Consider the following 18,707-nt stretch of genomic DNA (forward strand, 5'->3'; position numbering starts at 1 on the left):
CTCTCACTATGAGTTTTATGTAGTTTTATTTATTATCACTCTCTCATATAACATGCATCAGCTATATCTTGAGCTTTGATTAGATTCTACATAAGGAGTATCAGACATACAGTCCTTGGGCCAGAGGGTCCAATCTTGCCCGCGGGATGAATTTGCAAAGTGCAAGAATTACATTGAAAACATTAACTGCACCTTTTTTTCTGTTCCTAATTCCTAATGTTTGGTCAGAGTTGTGAACATAACAACTACACCTGGTCCAGCCTGCTTGAGATCAAATTGGGCAGTATGTGGCCCCTGAACTAAAATTAGTTTGACACCCCTGTATACCCCTGTTAGTCAGATGCATGTATCTAGCAGAGCTTATCGTTCTGCTCAATGTTTCTTCCTGTTAAAATTGAGTTTTTTCCTTGCTCTGGGGGTTTCAGCCTCTGGGTTCTGTAAAGCTTCTTTAGGCGTATTGTTATTGACGCTGTATAAATAAAAATGTATTGAATTGAACCATTTTAACATATTTCCGACGGTACCTGAACGCATCACAACCCACTGGGTCGTTTCCCCTTTAAGTACACATAAAAGGCTGTTGTGTAATTTGGGTGAAAGAGGAGCAGGAGTGGCCTGGACGAAGGGCAGCCGGCAACGACATACGCGAGAGGACCCGGACAGGTAAGTCGTTCTACGCGTGCACAGGTGATATATGCATATATACTGTATACAGACATGTTATACTCGTAGAATGAACGTCTTTACGTGTCTTTGGCGTCTGACTGTTTCTGTTCATCCTGCTGTGTTCATGTCAGCGATCATAGTTTAGATTACCCGAGATGCATGGTAGTCTGATTTTATCTGCGGCTCCACCGTTAAAGCGTCAAAATGCACGTTTGAAGTTCCCAACATTTTATAACTGGTTTCCGCCTTCCGCTGTACTTCTCCATTCTTACTCATTATTTCCTGTGACAACTATGCTACTGTCTTACAGTCACAGCCTATGTTGTTTGTTTTACAAAAGTATTGCAAAGAGGAGTTTTGTGCCACTCTTCATTAACACATGTCTGGAAGATAAGATGAGATAAGATGTACCTTCATTCAACTTCCTCAAGGTAAATGCCTGTTGACACAGCACCTTAGGGAACATACATGAGCCTTATGCAAATGCACATGTATTTCTAGTATTTAAACAGGAATTTGTCAGAGCAACTGAAAACCAGTAGGTTTACCTTAGTGTGTAGTTCAGGTTGTCAAACATCGGCTGAGTAATTTGCCTAATCTGAATGTTGTTTTATGTTGCACAGAGAGCAGACGGATGAGGGAACCATGTAAAGTTTAAAACATTGATGACTTAAGGCCCCAACACACCGAGTCAGTGGTCGTCGGTGAGGTTCAGATAGTACACACACACCTAAGGCTTTCCTTGTTTTACATGTTTACCTAATCTGACATTACATTAAACACAGGAATATTTTCACATCATCATCATCGTCATCTAGAACAAAGGTCACCAAGGCCCACATACAAAAAAATATACTAAGGGCTGGGCCACTCAGGTGAGGTATATCAGTAAATAGATGTAGATAACTCATGCTTGATATATGATAATGAATTTAAGAAAAAAAACTGTAAGAGTTAGCTAACAGCAGCATCAGATTACTTCTTAATCTGGATGATGGTTGGGATATATTTCAAGCTTGTTCTGTAAATAAGCAATTGGATTTATTAACACCTGAATACTGTGGAATATAGGTTTAAACTCTTTGTTGTACTCTGTGGGAACAGTGACGCTTTGGACTGAAGGATGGTTGGCAGGACAGGAGGAAGTTTGGTGGTTGAGAAATTGAAGGACTTCCCAGAGATAGCTGTCAGTCATTCTGGTTCTCGGTCTGCTTTTCTGGAACGTGAAGTCCGTTATCGTCAACATCCAGATAAAAGAATTAACAGCAGTGTGGTGTCTGTGGAATCTCTCATCACATGCAATCAATAAGTCGACTGTGTTTCTAGACATGCTAACGTTGTTGAATGCTGCCTTTTTGTCCAGGAACATTAAACCTCTGACTTTATTGAGGCACTTTGTTTATGAAGTCACCATCTGAGAAAGGAAAAATAAATAAATCATGAGCTTCATAGTAGCTGCCATTTGCAGAACTTTCTGCTCTCATTGGGCACCAGTGTAGATCTGAAGTTTGGTTTCATAATGTTGTTGTATATTGTACTTTTTCATCACAGCAACAATTTCTTTTCATATCAAACAGACGCACTTTCCCTTATTTTCTGTGAAGAAATATTCTTTTATCCACTGTGTTCACTCATTTCTGCACTCACTCGCTATCTCGCATTTCTTTGGTTCTTCCATTTGTGGTCACCTGTGACAAAAGTCTTCTTTGATGAATTTTGTTTTGTGGAGATGCTACTGCCTCCCATCCCATACCAACTGAATAGTACAATACAGTCAAGTGCACGTTTCATGGGTGGGCCATATACCGTTATATGTTTAGAACTTGCTGCCAATTAACAGCAGACCATGGGCCACAGTTTGGACACCCCCGGTATAGAACGAAAAAAGTGTACAGCAACTGATCAGCATGATTCAGGGGAGGTCAACTCTGGACAACGTTGATCTACTCCTAGCGCCACAGTTTACCGGAATGTTTATATCCTTTCACACAGGTCCAGACATATATGTACGTGTTTTCCAGCTGGCCAATTACTGCTGTCTTCAAATTGTGTTCAGGTGTAATATTCTGGGCCTTACACAGACGACCGGAGGTTACTTTACAGTCAGCCTTTAGTCAGCCACTAGTTCTTTAATGTCAATTTGGTGTGTTTGGTCGATAGTTCTTTGCAGAGCATCAAAGACCTAGCAGTGTCAAAGGCCAACTGACTTTCATTGCCTGTGTCTATCTCAAAAAGTTGCATCTGAACACATCACAAAGACTGCAGCCGATGACCAACTAGCACTTACTTTCTGTATTGAGAGGAATTAACTCTCCATACCAGCAGGTGACAGTAGTCTGTATTCAGTCATCCAAAAAGTCCCAAACAGACTAGTGTTAACAGTGTACACGCTGCAAAAACTAGGACCAAACAGACACAAATAGATGGCCCAGCATAAACCTTGGCCGACCATTGATTGGTTTGTCACGACCCTTGAGTTACTTGTATCGATCTGTCGCCAAAAACTACAGTATATTTCCCACAATGCAACTCAGCAGCAGCTTTTCTTGAGACCGTCTGTGCCTGGTTAACGTTCAGGTCTTTCAGTCTCCACTTGTCCATTTTGTAGAGCAGATTTTCTGTTAAACATGTTAAAACACACGCTAAGAATAACACAGTTAAATCACAGTTAAATCAACAGGTATTATTTCAGTTTCTGGTTAATCCTTTTAAACCTACTGTGTGGCGGCACGTTTGCACAAGTGCACACTGGAATAGTGTGCACACTGGAATAGTTACTATACCATACCATAGTTACATCACGGTTTCTGCTACTGGAAAAATTCCAACGGTTTCTGAAAGCTGCATATTATCGTCATAACGGTAATTTCACTTGTGCCTCTCCTGGAAGGTTGTTATACTCTTATAACATGCAGTAAAATTGTAAATAACTGATAGATATGGAAGGTTCCAGGTATTCTGGGAAAAAAAATGGACAAAAGCACTTACTGACAGGACCTTTTTATATTCAAAATAAGACATTTTGAGGCTTAGGAGTTAAATAATTAACTTGGTGCACTGTGACTTTAATAATTAGTCCATGACCGATAATTAACTTGATTTGACATAAAAGAAGCATGTTTAACTTTTTAAAAAATGTGCAGATATTTCTTTTAGTTGGAAAAATGTGAGATAATTTTGCTAATAAGCAAGCTTCGCTTCCAGTCTTTGTGCTTTCCCTTTTTATCTCTACAGCGTTCTGCTTCGTTCACAAGTTGAGACACTGAGCTGCATAAACTACAATGTTGGTCTTGTTTTTAAAGGAGTGTGCCGAGATGGAGCTGAGTGTGGCTAAGACGATAATGCTAGCCGGAGGTGTTTTGCTACTGCCTGTGCTCACCTTTGTCACCTCCTTCCTGTTTTGGCCTGGGATGCTCATCAGAGCCTACAACTGGTAAAGACACAAACACCACACAGAAAAAGAACCAGTCAGATTGGATATTGTTTTTTCTTTAGTGGTATTTAGCTCCTTCCACCACTATTTTGCCTTCTTCTAACCCAAGGTATGAGTAGAGAGAAAAGAATTCATAAAAATTCTTCAAACCAGTTTGTTCAATGTCCAGAGCAACCAAACTACTTAATAGGTTTTCTTTAAATTTACTGTCTCCATAGGATAAACCCTTGGACAAAACCTCACCCACAAAGCAGTGTGGTTTAAAGCAAATAAAACACTAATCATCATGGATGTAAATTATTTGATAACAGTAATTTTGTGCTAAAGGTTACCAGTGTATTTAAAAGTCTATTGCTCTCACGCTACTTTTTTCTAAAACACAATTATTTTTGAAAGACTGGGACTGTTACGACCTTTCCACCTGAGCTTTTTCTACACTAGAATTATGGACCGACATGTTGACTGCTTATTGGAGAATTTATTTTTCACTCTCTTGAGCAGTCACAGTGCTGAGTCACTGTCATATAACAGTGTGTGGCATGCAGGCGTATAATATGAAGTTAGAAAACACTGTAACGTCATCATTCAACATAACAGGAAATCTGTAGTAGCATACACTGTGCGGATATAGTACTTTTTCAAATATAACCTCTGTAATACTCATTATCAATACTCCTAAAGTCAATCATAATTTAAAAAAAAGAAAAAATGATAATCACAATCTTTATCAGACACATGTTTATATTAATAGGCTTGGAAAATTTCCATAACAAAATAAAATCATTCGTTCAAAAATAACCCTTATGAAACCTGATATGAAAAGAGCCATTATGAGTGTTTTTAGTGTTATGCTCAGCTGCCGGATGTTTAAATGAATTGTGAAATCTGATTTCAGACAGAGCATACTCTTGTCTGCTAGTATTCTACTTTTAGACTTATATAAGTATTGACCTCCTTAAAGTGCTGCAGACAAACTCTCAACAGCTCTGCTCTGATCCTCATCTCTAGGTACTGGCGTCGTCGGCTGGGACTGGTGGTTCGCTACTCTCACAGTGGGAGTTACCGCTTCTGTTATTCAAGCCGCGGGACCCCAAGCGGTTCTGCACCGTCACTGCTGCTGCTGCACGGCTTCTCCGCCAGCAAGGACATGTGGCTGCCCATCATCAATGTAACACACAACCCAATACGGACACAGCTTTCTCATTACATGCACACATTTATGATAAAGAAGAAGGTTTAAGGAATGCGTGAAAAGAATAAAATGGAAATAGGAAAGATGACGGAAGACAAATAGCAAGGATGAACTCTTGCCACCTCACCATGTATTGAGGGTTTCTGCAGCATCAAGATTTTACAGCTCTCAGCTAGTGCATTGCATTGTGGGAAATAAGCATCCATCCGGAGTGTACACTCAAAAATAAAACATTTCCAATCTGTGTTCAGAGAGTTTTATGCAGACACATATTTAAACAGTGCACAGTAGAGTGTCTAATGGATTAGCATTTAGTAAAATAAAATAGTCCATAAATGTAGTTCCTGGAATGAATCCATCTTATGTATAAGTCCAAATACAAAGTAATACAGTAAACTATTCAAGGTTGTTTAAGATTTGAAATGTTATTTCGCTTAAGAATGTGTACACCCTTAATGCCTTTATGTTGTGACAAAGAATAAGACCAATTCAAAAATGGCTGTCAAAATAAACACTGGAACCTTAAACAGAACCCGACTCATATGAGGGGGCCGTCGACTTGAAGCTGGCCGAGTAGAGAGACAATAAAAGAGGGAGTTGAGACATAATAGTAAAGATGTAGTGTCATGCATGCATTTTGTTTCCCTCTTCCAGTACCTCCCTATAAACCAGCATGTGGTGTGTGTGGACATGCCAGGACACAACGGCACGAGTCGCACTGGCGTCGAGGATTACAGCATCCACGGTCAGGTCAGCCGAATCCACCAGGTCTGTATGAGTTTGTGTGCGTGAGAGACGCTCAGAGTAGTTTTGTATTTATGGTGTTTTCTCTGACACCACAGTAGGTGTTGTACAGACTAGTCGAGTAGTCCTTCTGTCGCCTTCAATGCTGTGCCATGACGCTTTAAGCATCATGTCGACTAGTCTCTGATCATGTGACAATAACATCATGGACGCCTCCAGTGGGTCATTGCAGCAAACTAGCAGCTGTTTATCAAGTGTGTGGAAATACTTCACTAAAGATGAAGCTTATTCTACCGTGACATGCAAAATATGTAAGTCACTTCCCCTGTGATGCAACAAAAGTACTACTACAATGCAAACCCATCTGAAAAGGCATCCTTACCTTATCTTAACTTACACTTGTGTCAAAAAAAATTATGATTGAAAATGACTGTAGCGCTGAAGATACAAAAAATGAGTCTGGTGGTGAAACAAGAAAAAGTATTGATCTCTGCAATGGTTTTGTGCACTGTCACCGTCCCTCCTCAAACGCTCGGTGCACTCTCCCTCGGGATGTGGCAGCCTCATGAGGGAGACCATTGCAAAATCAGTTAGTTTCAGTCTGCATCTCACACAGCCTGAACCCTTGCTGAAACGAAACCTCTCAATGAGTCCTGTCTCCATGTGTATCCAGAGGATTGGTGCAGTCTCTCATTACTCTTTCACCATCAGAACAACGTTTTTGCCCCTCAGTTTTATGTTTTTATGCTCATCATGAAAACTGGTCAAGACATTTCACTTCACACCAATCCCTGACGCCGAGATTTATTCTTGGAAATAGTGTTACGCCTGGTGCAACAGGTATTAATTCTACAAAGGTCTTAAAACATCTCGTTTCTGTCTAATTATCTTTGCACGCCATGAACACCTCGCTGTAATTTGTCTACATCTAGCCTACCTGGATGGATGGATGGATGCTTTAATTAATCCCTAATGTGGCAGCATGAATCTAGAGGCACTCAGCATACCATACATAATCTATAATGGTAGAGAAATCTGTATTCAAAATATTATAAAAAAAATCTGAATGATTGTATATTAAGAATGGAATACATATATATATATATAGGGAGACAGAGAGAGAGAAATTAATGAAATGAACAGACTGGTGGCTTGTGACAGGGAATATTTCCTGTAGTGGTCTGTCTAGTACATGATGGAGAGGGTGGTTAGGGTTATCCATGAGCAGTAACAGTTTATTCCGTTTAATTCATCCTCTCCACCACCACATCAGAAGTCTCCAGTCTGCAGTCAATGACAGAGCCAGCCTTTCAGAGCAGCACTCACTGTGAATGTATTGAGCAGCTGCATTTCAGTCATATGATGGTGATTTTTACAGGCCGTAAATAACATTATTCATACTGCAGTTTGAATATTTGCACTTTACACAGAACAGTCAAGTCAATTGTAGGGAGTAATCTCTACAGCGGCTCCAGAATGCTTGCCAGTCAGCGCCCCCTTGTGGTGAGGGAAGGTGCAGCCCAGACAGGCCAGGCCATGTCAAGTAATTGCATTGAGTAATTATCACACCTTGAGTTTCTTGAAGTCTTGCAATCACAGTGAGGTTTCTAGGTTTGGTAGTTATGTGGACAACAACAGAAAGATGTACTCAGAGACTGCTTCTCATGTTGTAATTGGAGACGATGGACAGAAGCCCCTGAGATAACATAGAAAACACCTCTCCATCTGTGTCTGTGCAGTTTGTGCAGAGTATCGGTCTGGATAAAAGACCCTTCCACCTGGCCGGCACATCAATGGGTGGGAATGTCGCCGGTGTGTATGCTGCCCGTTACCCTGATCAACTGTCCAGTGTCACCTTGATGTGTCCGGCAGGTAAACTCAGCAGATGTCTGACCTCTTTGATGTTTGATGATGATGTTGCATGAAGCAGGTGTACTTGATGCTCCCTCCTCCTCTCTGTCCTTCAGGCCTGGATCCTCCCGCAGACTCCGACTTCGTCAGACGCTTAAAGGAACTTAACGAGAGTGGGCAGGAGGGTTCGATCGCTCTCATTCCCACCACTCAAGAGGAGTTGGAGTCCATGCTGAAACTCTGCTGTTACACGCCCCCTAACCTGCCCCGACAGGTACAGGACTGTGTTTCCCGTAGCGGTGGATCCAGAAAACTTGGGGGTGACAAGAGGTTTTAGCAGGGTGGGAGTTTGAGTAGAGCCTAAATAATTCAATTTTCTGCACAGTTTCACAGTTCCAAGGCAAATGACAAAAAAATAACTACTTGGCTGCTAATAACATCAAAAGATAACAAGCTATCACTCCCCTGAAGTCACTTTAAACTGAAAGTGTTTGGGTTTTGAATGTGTGTGAAGGTTCACCAAGCAACAAGCTGAAACAAGTGCAGTTGCCCTCTTTTCAGCTTTTGTTTTGTATATTTGTTTTTCAGTAATTAACATATCACTGGATCAGTACAACTGCTGCTAGTAATGCTCTACAGACAGTAACTGTTGTTTTTATATGTACATGTGTTGATATCTGTTTGTGTTGCCAGGTCCTGCGAGGTCTCCTTGACAACAGGATCCCAGACAACGGGTTCTACAGAGAGAGTCAGTCTCTTCATCTCTTTTTTTTTACTCCTTCACCACTGTTCCTGTTATTCCTATTGTAGCACCATGGCTATAGATTTATGACCAGCAGTTTGGTGATAAAAAAGAGTAAATATATACTCCATCTTCATGAGTCAAGCATCTGTTTACGTCACTGACTGTATATAAAGATGGACGAAACCTGCACTGCCTTAATTATAAATAACTGAGTGAATTTTCTGAAAATTCATCTCTTGTACAGGAGAGAGAATGAAGAAAGTATAAAGACCACAACGTTGTTTTTTTCATACCAAGTTGTAAATGTAAAAGTTTTTTTGTAAAACATTTTACATTGGAGGTCTGTGAGGACAGACCACAGACTGTATGAACAGTGGACGCCATGACAGCTCCCTGAAAGTGAAGCCAAGCACGTGTAGCTCAGTTTTTCAGAGAAGTTTTGTTTTAGTTTATTGATGCCATACAACAGGTTGTGACATCATGATTGACAGTTGCATGACATATGTTCAGTGAAGCGGTAGGACTGTGAGAGTAGGAAGAAAAATAAAAAATAAATAAGTGCTGTGTGTAACCAACATTTCTTTGTAACTGATGGAAGTAGAGCAGAGCACAGCATTAAACGAAAACAAGATTGAGGACATTTGAGGAACTGAAATTCCCTTAACTGGCAAAAGGGGTTTTACATAAAATCCTCAATGATCTTCCTCCTTTAATTGAAAACAGACTCGCTGCCACTTTGTGGAAACTCTAGGCAGGAAAAATACAAAAAAAAGTGTGAATGAAAATACATTTGCGAAGGAAGCTATGTTTATGACAACCTTTATTTAAATGTACCTTCTCTATAAAATATATATAACCATATACACCATACTGTACATTTTGCTGCAGTTTATTAGTTGTGTTTTTTCACTGTGTATTTGTGTGCAGTGTTCATGGAGGTCGCCGGGGAGAAGTCTCGTTTCTCCCTGCAAGAAAATATGCATCTGATCAAGCCGCCCCTGCAGGTCATCTGGGGAAAGGAAGACAAGGTAAATAAAATCACAGCGATGGTCATTCAGAAACTAGACGTGTTTCCTCAAACACATGTTCTGTGTAATGTGAGGGGGGTTTGAGCTAAATGCCTCAGCACGCTAAGCATGCTATCATTTAGCAGGTGTAACATTTTAACATCCTGGTTTAGCATGTTGCATGCTAACATTTGGTTATTGGTACCAAACATAAGCTGAGGCCAAAGAGATTATTATTTTTGCTGGTAGTTTACTGCCTCCCAATGGGGTTGAATTTACCATGCTCACAAGAAGAGTCCATATGAACAGTACCCTCTTGTGGTACACAAATCGTGACATGTTTGGTGACAGTTTCAGAAGAATAGTTTAACGCAGTGTTTTTCAACCTTTCTTGAGCCAAGGTACATTTTTTTCTTTGAAAAAAATCACAAGGCACACCACCCATAAATGTTAAAAAAACGAAACTCTGTAGCCTATAATAACAATATAAAGTTATTCTTGTCAAAGTGTCTTGAATAGGAAACACAAAGAAAAAAGTATTATATATATATATATATATATATATATATATATATATATACACAGACAGATATATATACACAGACACTTGACAATGGCATATTATTTGCAGATAATAATTAATTCGTTTTCAAAAAACGTTTTTTAGACCAATTAGGTGAAATTGGATAATTTCCCACGGCACACCTGACGATCTCTCACGGCACACTAGTGTGCCGCGGCACAGTGGTTGAAAAACACTGGTTTAACGTATGCAATTTAACCTGGTCTGGTCATTAGCTTGCTAAACAGTTAGCCTCTGTGGCTTCAGTTGCCTCTCAGCTGTGTTTTCATGACTTATGGTCGACATTACAACTTAAAACACCAAGTATTTTGTGTGCAGAGCCTCATAAGTTTCTATTTGATAGCAGCATTTGCCCAAAAGAGAAATTACTTTTTGCTGATTACAACTATTATTTCCGGCTAGCTGGAATCAAAGTCATTGATATCCATATCTGCATGGCTGATACATGTTTACAATTATGCTGCCTTCAAATGCAAGTCAGGAGCTTGTGGTTATGACGTGGGAAGTCATGTTTACAACTGGTGGACATGCATATGGACTTTTCTCATGAGCATGATAAACACAAATCTTTGAAAACACCATAAATCTGCACAGTGTCATTACGAGCTGCTCATAAACCTGTCCTCGCTCTCTCTCAGGTGCTGGATGTTTCCGGGGCTGCAGTGCTTCAGAAGGTGCTGCCACGCTGCCAGGTGGAGCTACTGGACAATTGTGGTCACTCTGTGGTGCTGGAACGGCCAAGAAAAGTCGCCAAACTCCTCATGGACTTCCTGTCGGCGCAAGAAGTCGGTGACGAAAAGACAAAGAAACTTTCCTGAAGAAATAGTTTGCACTTACACACCAACCCCTGACCTCACAATGGAGGATGAAGGTAATGATGGAGATTATGAAAAGTGTGAAGCTGTGGTGATTTTATAGTTTGATAAAAGAGATTTATATGAAGATATTCCTGAAGTTTTTATGTTGTTGGTTCATGCACAGCATCACACGGGAGCTGCTCACTGTTTTAGACGTCATGGTGTTCTAAAGTCATTCCATGTTTGAATTTTGCACATTTTTCTCTCAAAAAACTGTATTACAGTCTTTCAGTGACCTTTGATAAGAAACGTTTACGGCTGAGACTGAATCTTTAACCTCGTAAAAAAAAAAAAGATACATTAACATTCAGGACGAAACATGCAAGCTCTTGAATGTCAATGAGTTGTCTGATTTAGGTGTGATTTTTAGTTACTGTATGGTGATACTGCTAAATTAAACACCTTCTTGGACTACAGAATAAAAACTGGTTTGATTGATTCACTGACTGGAGATTTGTTTTCATTTTTAAGAGTCCGTTTTGGTCATATTTGTGGACTGAAGGAAAATATATATTGAATATATGTTTGAATTCAACAAAAACAGCAAAACTTTGTAAGAAATGACCAAGCCTGTAAATCTGTTTTCTAAATATTTGTTTGTCTACAGCACATGAGCTATTGGCACATCAGAAGTGTTAAAATGAAGATAGAGAGGAGATAATGGCTCCTTCATGAGGAGGTGCTGCACATTATTTTTTTAATTTCACATAAAAGATAAGACAGTCCTTTATTTATCCCACAGGGGGGAAATTTGCAGTGTTGCAGCAGCTGATAGTTTAAGGATTGTGCACACAGGAGATTAAGTAAACATTAAATAAGAACAAAAATTAGAGATGTTGACACTCCTTCCGTTCCTACAGTACCTGAATGCAGCACATTTCACCACTGCAGGTGCAGATAAAGGGATGTTGCTACAGCCAGTCTTTTATCAGACTCCGTTTCCACATCAGGTTATGTCCCCCCCCCCCCCCCAACTCCGCTTAGTTGCAGTTCTTTCAGTTGTTGTTATTACATTCAGTGACTAAAATCAATAAATATCTTTATGTTCCAATATTGCTGGTGCTTTGTTGGAGAGATTATCTATCTAAATATTTGATGGAGTCTGACTTTTATTTATTAGGCTTCTATTAATCGTCAAATGTTGTCGTCAAATGTATTACTTGACAGAAACAAGAATGGACTCATTTTCGTGGATTTTCAATATTTGTGACGGAGTGATTCCTCTTGTTATTTTCCGCCTCTTTCGTCTATGCGCATGCGCTAGTTTTAAGGGGCGGAAGTGCGGGTTGAAAGTTTTCATGGACGCTGAAAGCTTCATAACCAAACACGCTGTCACAGCTCCACGTTGATGTAGCTGGTCAGTGAAATGCTTCTTCGTTAGTTGAATATAATTTTAATAACAAACATAATGGATTGACTGTTGGCTGTTTAGCAGCTAGCATAGCTTAAGCTAGCGTTTTCACCTAGCTCTTGTTTGACCTCTTGTTAGCTAGTGTCAGCTGCAGGCTGCAAAAGGTTGAAGCTACAAGGTGTTTTATCGCTTTTAAAGAGAATTTCAGATGTGTGGAGTCCGCAAATAATATTTACAATAATGTTGAAGTTTTTCGGTTTATCCTAGGGTTTAGCTAGTTGTCTTGCTAGCTAAGTTTATTGTTTTACTTTTTTGTGTATGTGTAAAAGAGGCTTTTAGAATGTGTTTTAATTGTGTTTTCTGAATTCAGTATTTGTGAATTTTACATGAACGGCAACTTTATGTTTGTCAAGCTTAAACATTATTACATTTTTTTATTATTATTTATTAATACGGTCTCGTGCTGGAACCTATTTCCTTTTATTTATAACTAACATTCCCAAACTAGAAATGCCTGCAAAATTTCTATATACCTTGTTTTTTTTGTTGTTGTTGTTTTTGAAACACAGTCTCAAAAAAATACACGTCATACAAAAAAAAATAGCGTATACGATACAGAGAAGCTAGGCAAATTAGGTTTAATTTAGAATAATAATTTTTAGTTAAATTTCAATCATATTTTAAGTTATTATTGTTAAAATGGCAATAAAATAATATTTGTATCTTTGTGACTGTCACTGCGACAAAATAAAATATCTGAAGACTTCACGTTGGTGTTTATCGAGCCCATAACAACAAACACACTGATATTTGACTTGTCTGAACCATCTTCGCATGTTGCCCTGTCGATTAGAATAAAGTCCTGTTCTTTTTTTGCAGTCCTGTTGTTTTGTAGTTGAGTGAAGCAGAGCCTCTTATGCTCCAGTAGAATGAGTCACGTCGATAAGAAGGAAGAATCTGTTTACCAACGGGTCGTGTTGAAGAACGCCTCGCCGTACCACTACATGAAGGTCTGCCTGTAAGTAGCCGTGTGTTTGTTTTGTGTTTTACTGTGTTTAATCAACTCATGGACTCTATCGTTGGCCCCATAATATATCTCTGTGTGTGTTTAGTGTGCTGGAGGATGAGACAACCAGACTGAGTGCTGTAGAGCTGAAGCAGTTCATCATCTCGGGCCTGAAGAATCTGTATGGAGAGGTGAGATCATTAACATGGCGATGGTCAACTCCGAGTTAAACTTCATACCTGCCCATTTTGCATCATCAAAGATTTTTCTTCCTGTCATCGCTACAACTTACTGTATTTCATCAGCATTTCTTGGTTTCTTGTTGCTGCAGCGGTGCTAGGAAAGCAAGTGTCCAAACTCGGGCCTGTGGTCATTTTTTAGCTGGCCCACAGCAAATTCTAATTATATAATGGAGTAGTTCCCAAACTTTTCACAGCCCATACCCCTTCAGACATTTGACCTCCAGCCATGTACCCCCTACTCTCACGCACTTGGAGCAGCTAGAAAAAAGAAATGTCTGTGAGCCTGCCGCCACCCCCACCACCCACATTTAGCATGCATAACATACAAATAAAAGCTCTTAAAGTGAATTATTTCTCACAAAATAAATTTATTTACCAGCATTTTCAGTGAGCAGCAGCAGTTCACTTTTGAAAAAAGAAATCTACCAAACATTTCTACATTTGTGGGCTGACTGGTGGTAGCAGTTGAGGTCTCTCTGGAAGGGCAGTCTATCTGTTTTAGCCATTTATCCATTTAGACGTAGTCTTGAGTTGTTGTTGAAGTTGTGCGTGGCTGTGTGCCGCTGAACTGAGGGCATGTTGCAAATATAAAGTAAAAATAAATAAAGATGAACGTTTGCCTTGCTGTTTGATTTGGAGGTGCAACAGATAAATGTTTTAGACTAACATCTAAAACATTTTTTTCAATGGCACGCGATCTACGTGCACTACCTTCACGATCTACCGGTCGATCACAATCGACGTAATGGGTACCCCTGATCTAGCTATTAACATAATTGACTCACATGAAAAATAGTCTTTTGATTTTTCATTTAAGTGGAGAATCAGAAAATGAGAAAACAACCCGTTATCCCTTTTTTTCAGTTTCAAAATGTAATCAGGCTGAGTTCAGAATCAACTCTTTCGTGTATCCCCAACGTCACTTTGCGTACCCCCAGGGGTACACGTGTACCCCAGATTGGGAATCACTGATATAATGGAATATGGCCCACACATGGAACTTCCACTTGACTGGGGTGAAGCTGGGTGAAGCTACTGCTTTAAACAAGGCAGCTTCTCTACAAAACAAGACAAAAAAAATAAAAAAATGAAAACGCATTAATTGAAAGCTGTGACGTAGCTTTAAGCATTTTCATTTATCAGGCATAATTTACCTACTTGTATTTGATTCTGCTAACTTTAATACACTGGAGGTGAAGCCTGTGCATGACAGAGCCAGGCCAGCTACTCTTTGTGCTAAGTTAATTAAAAAACTAACAGAAGGGGAATGGTTAATGGAAATAATTATATGCACATGATGCCTCGTTGTGTTTGTGGCGTTTTCTCTTTTAGCAGGATGTCCACATGAGGATCTGGACTGAAAAGTTTTTTTTTCTTCATGAATTTCTGTATATGTGCTTCAGGTGGGAGCAGCATTGACTTTTGACGTGTTGAAGTATAATGAAAACTCCCTGACCGCGCTTCTTCGTGTTTACAGCAGGTGAGCTTCAGTTACATGGACAGTATATGGAGAACATTTCAAACCATCTGTAATGAGACTAACATACATGTTTGTGTTTGTTTTCAGAGGTTTGGTGAAGCTGTGGAGCTCCCTGACTCTTCTGGGCTCCTACCAGGACCAGGCCTGTGCCTTCAGAGTGCTGCAGGTGCCCTTCTTTCTATCAGCTGCAAAAACGCTACTGCCCTTTCCAAACACATCCTGCCAAGAAGATTATCTGTGCTGTCAGCCACACATGTAAAAATAATGAGTTTATGGTGAAACAAAGAAAAACACGCACCCTTCGTTCTCAGTGTTTAAATACTTTAACAGTTGTATGGATCCAGATGTATTCGTGTGACTTTACAAACAACTTGAATGTTAATGTTGGCTCTTCCTCTCCTGTTGCCTTCAGGTGTCTCCGTTCTTGCTAGCGCTCACAGGAAACAGTCGGGATCTGCAGCTTGACTGATCAGGATGAGTTTCTTATGGAAAAGAGTCTCTTCCATCACAGCGGTTCTTCCCCTCAGACGACTGCTCCACATCGGCCAGCGAGCCTCTCTATCCAAAGCTTTCTCCGCCCGTGACGTGGAGCTGTTTGCCGAGCTGACAGGCGACACCAACCCCCTCCACCTGGACCCGGTCTACGCCAGCACCACTTCCTTCGAGACGCCCATCGTACACGGCGTCCTCATCAACGGCCTGATGTCGGCTGTGCTCGGCACTAAGATGCCTGGCCGTGGCTGCGTCTTCTTGTACCAGGAGATCCGCTTCCCGGCGCCGCTCTACGTCGGAGAGGAGGTGCTGGCCGAAGCTGAAGTCCGCAAGATCAAGATGTCCTTTGCCTTCATCGCTGTGACGTGCTCGGTCAAGGACAAAGTGGTGATGGAAGGGGAGGTGATGGTGATGATGCCCGTGGAACAGCAGCAGAAGAAGGATTGAGAGCAGGAGGAGGGGATGAAGGAAAAGGTCGGAGGTCAGATGACGTGACAGGAAAGGATGTGGCTCTGCATCTCCTGAAACAGCTTTTCCACTCAATGGAGTTTATTGACTGTGAAAACAAGAAGTCCTTATAGACACAACAGAGACTTTCAGTCAGCTGATAATTTATTGTTTAGTATTTTTAATTTATCAGTTCTGTCCTGTTGTTTGATCATCATGTAAAATGTTTTGCAAAGAATAAAAATGCAGTAGTTTTTGGAATTTATTAAATTTGTTTTGCTATCATGAATCTTCAGTCACTTTTTGTTACCTTTTATTTAAATTGAATTGTTCAACTTTTGTAATTTTGACCCTACTGCAATATAATTAAGTAAGACTTAATTATTGTGGCACCTGAGTGAATCTAAATGTCTGAATCTCTCTACAACGGAATCCAAAAACTATGTACCATATCAAAGAAATTAAAGTCAAACAGCTCTTAAATGTTTGCAATATAAAACAAAAGATAAAATATGTATTTATTTGAAATTATTAGTTTTAATTTGTTGTATTTATATGGCCCACACATGGAACTTCCACTTGACTGGGGTGAAGCTGGGTGAAGCTACTGCTTTAAACAAGACAGCTTCTCTACAAAACAAGACAAAATAAAAAATAAAAAATGAAAACACATTAATTGAAAGCTGTGACGTAGCTTTAAGCATTTTCATTTATCAGGCATAATTTACCTACTTTTATTTGATTCTGCTAACGTTAATACACTGGAGGTGAAGCCTGTGCATGACAGAGCCAGGCCAGCTACTCTTTGTGCTAAATTAATTAAAAAACTAACAGAAGGGGAATGGTTAATGGAAATAATTATTTTCACATGATGCCTCGTTGTGTTTGTGGCGTTTTCTCTTTTAGCAGGATGTCCACGTGAGGATCTGGACTGAAGATTTTTTTTTCTTCATGAATTTCTTTATATGTGCTTCAGGTGGGAGCAGCATTGACTTTTGACGTGTTGAAGTATAATGAAAACTCCCTGACCGCGCTTCTTCGTGTTTACAGCAGGTGAGCTTCAGTTACATGGACAGTATATGGAGAACATTTCAAACCATCTGTAATGAGACTAACTTACATGTTTGTGTTTGTTTTCAGAGGTTTGGTGAAGCTGTGGAGCTCCCTGACTCTTCTGGGCTCCTACCAGGACCAGGCCTGTGCCTTCAGAGTGCTGCAGGTGCCCTTCTTTCTATCAGCTGCAAAAACGCTACTGCCCTTCCCAAACACATCCTGCCAAGAAGATTATCTGTGCTGTCAGCCACACATGTAAAAATAATGAGTCATGGTGAAACCGAGAAAAACACGCACCCTTCGTTCTCTGTGTTTAAATACTTTAACAGTTGTATGGATCCAGATGTATTCGTGTGACTTTACAAACAACTTGAATGTTAATGTTGGCTCTTCCTCTCCTGTTGCCTTCAGGTGTCTCCGTTCTTGCTAGCGCTCACAGGAAACAGTCGGGATCTGCAGCTTGACTGATCAGGATGAGTTTCTTATGGAAAAGAGTCTCTTCCATCACAGCGTCTCTTCCCCTCAGACGACTGCTCCACATCGGCCAGCGAGCCTCTCTATCCAAAGCTTTCTCCGCCCGTGACGTGGAGCTGTTTGCCGAGCTGATAGGCGACACCAACCCCCTCCACCTGGACCCGGTCTACGCCAGCACCACTTCCTTCGAGACGCCCATCGTACACGGAGTCCTCATCAACGGCCTGATGTCGGCTGTGCTCGGCACCAAGATGCCCGGCCGTGGCTGTGTCTTCTTGTACCAGAAGATCCACTTCCTGGGGCCGCTCTACGTCGGAGAGGAGGTGCTGGCCGAAGCTGAAGTCCGCAACATCGTGATGTCCTCTGCCTTCATCGCTGTGACGTGCTCGGTCAAGGACAAAGTGGTGATGGAAGGGGAGGTGGAGGTGATGATGCCCGTGGAACAGCAGCAGAAGAAGGATTGAGAGCAGGAGGAGGGGATGAAGGAAAAGGTCGGAGGTCAGATGACGTGACAGGAAAGGATGTGGCTCTGCATCTCCTGAAACAGCTTTTCCACTCAATGGAGTTTATTGACTGTGAAAACAAGAAGTCCTTATAGACACAACAGAGACTTTCAGTCAGCTGATAATTTATTGTTTAGTATTTTTAATTTCAATCAGTTCTGTCCTGTTGTTTGATCATCATGTAAAATGTTTTGCAAAGAATAAAAATGCAGTAGTTTTTGGAATGTATTAAATTTGTTTTGCTATCATGAATCTTCAGTCATTTTTTATTACCTTTTATTTAAATTGAATTGTTCAACTTTTGTAATTTTGACCCTACTGCAATATAATTAAGTAAGACTTAATTATTGTAGCACCTGAGTGAATCTAAATGTCTGAATCTCTGAATCTCTCTACAACGGAATACAAAAACTATGTACCATATCAGAGAAAGTCAAACAGCTCTTAAATGTTTGCAATATAAAACAAAAGATAAAATATGTATTTATTTGAAATTATTAGTTTTAATTTGTTGTATTTATTTATATTTTATAAAATATGTTAAATATGTTTTGCGCTTTTTTCTTTACTAATATTCATAT

The 18,707-nt window shown here is 40.2% G+C and overlaps 3 protein-coding genes across 9 annotated transcripts; all 3 read left to right on the top strand.

Moving 5' to 3' along the window:
* The first annotated feature begins 619 nt into the window (after positions 1-619).
* LOC311487075 (monoacylglycerol lipase abhd6-A-like) lies at positions 620-11,517 on the top strand. Of its 2 annotated transcripts, XM_084543181.1 has the most exons (9): positions 620-663; positions 3,969-4,099; positions 5,108-5,267; positions 5,946-6,059; positions 7,775-7,907; positions 8,003-8,160; positions 8,580-8,634; positions 9,559-9,659; positions 10,860-11,517. In XM_084543181.1, the coding sequence occupies exons 2-9, from the start codon at positions 3,981-3,983 to the stop codon at positions 11,037-11,039; spliced, it is 1,020 nt and encodes a 339-aa protein (XP_084399307.1). In that variant the 5' UTR covers positions 620-663; positions 3,969-3,980; the 3' UTR covers positions 11,040-11,517. The 2 variants fall into 2 exon arrangements, with proteins under 2 accessions (XP_084399307.1, XP_084399306.1); XM_084543180.1 differs by lacking the exon at positions 620-663 and having other exon boundaries at positions 3,770-4,099.
* A 718-nt stretch (positions 11,518-12,235) lies between these two features.
* rpp14 (ribonuclease P/MRP 14 subunit) lies at positions 12,236-16,385 on the top strand. 5 transcript variants are annotated; one of them, XM_084543185.1, is made up of 6 exons: positions 12,236-12,435; positions 13,355-13,447; positions 13,542-13,626; positions 15,081-15,157; positions 15,245-15,412; positions 15,570-15,732. In XM_084543185.1, the coding sequence occupies exons 2-6, from the start codon at positions 13,359-13,361 to the stop codon at positions 15,586-15,588; spliced, it is 438 nt and encodes a 145-aa protein (XP_084399311.1). In that variant the 5' UTR covers positions 12,236-12,435; positions 13,355-13,358; the 3' UTR covers positions 15,589-15,732. The 5 variants fall into 5 exon arrangements, with proteins under 5 accessions (XP_084399311.1, XP_084399310.1, XP_084399312.1 ...); XM_084543184.1 differs by having other exon boundaries at positions 12,239-12,435; positions 13,309-13,447; XM_084543186.1 differs by having other exon boundaries at positions 12,245-12,435; positions 13,309-13,447; positions 15,245-15,323; positions 15,570-15,777.
* A 490-nt stretch (positions 16,386-16,875) lies between these two features.
* LOC311487077 (hydroxyacyl-thioester dehydratase type 2, mitochondrial-like) lies at positions 16,876-18,546 on the top strand. Of its 2 annotated transcripts, none has more exons than XM_084543187.1 (2): positions 16,876-17,315; positions 17,561-18,546. In XM_084543187.1, exon 2 carries the CDS (start codon positions 17,623-17,625, stop codon positions 18,085-18,087), a length of 465 nt encoding a protein of 154 aa, XP_084399313.1. In that variant the 5' UTR covers positions 16,876-17,315; positions 17,561-17,622; the 3' UTR covers positions 18,088-18,546. The 2 variants fall into 2 exon arrangements, with proteins under 2 accessions (XP_084399313.1, XP_084399314.1); XM_084543188.1 differs by lacking the exon at positions 16,876-17,315 and adding an exon at positions 17,384-17,404.
* Positions 18,547-18,707: the final 161 nt, after the last annotated feature.

This window comes from Chelon labrosus, assembly GCF_963514085.1.
Source record: "Chelon labrosus genome assembly, chromosome: 4".
Taxonomy (NCBI): domain Eukaryota; kingdom Metazoa; phylum Chordata; class Actinopteri; order Mugiliformes; family Mugilidae; genus Chelon; species Chelon labrosus.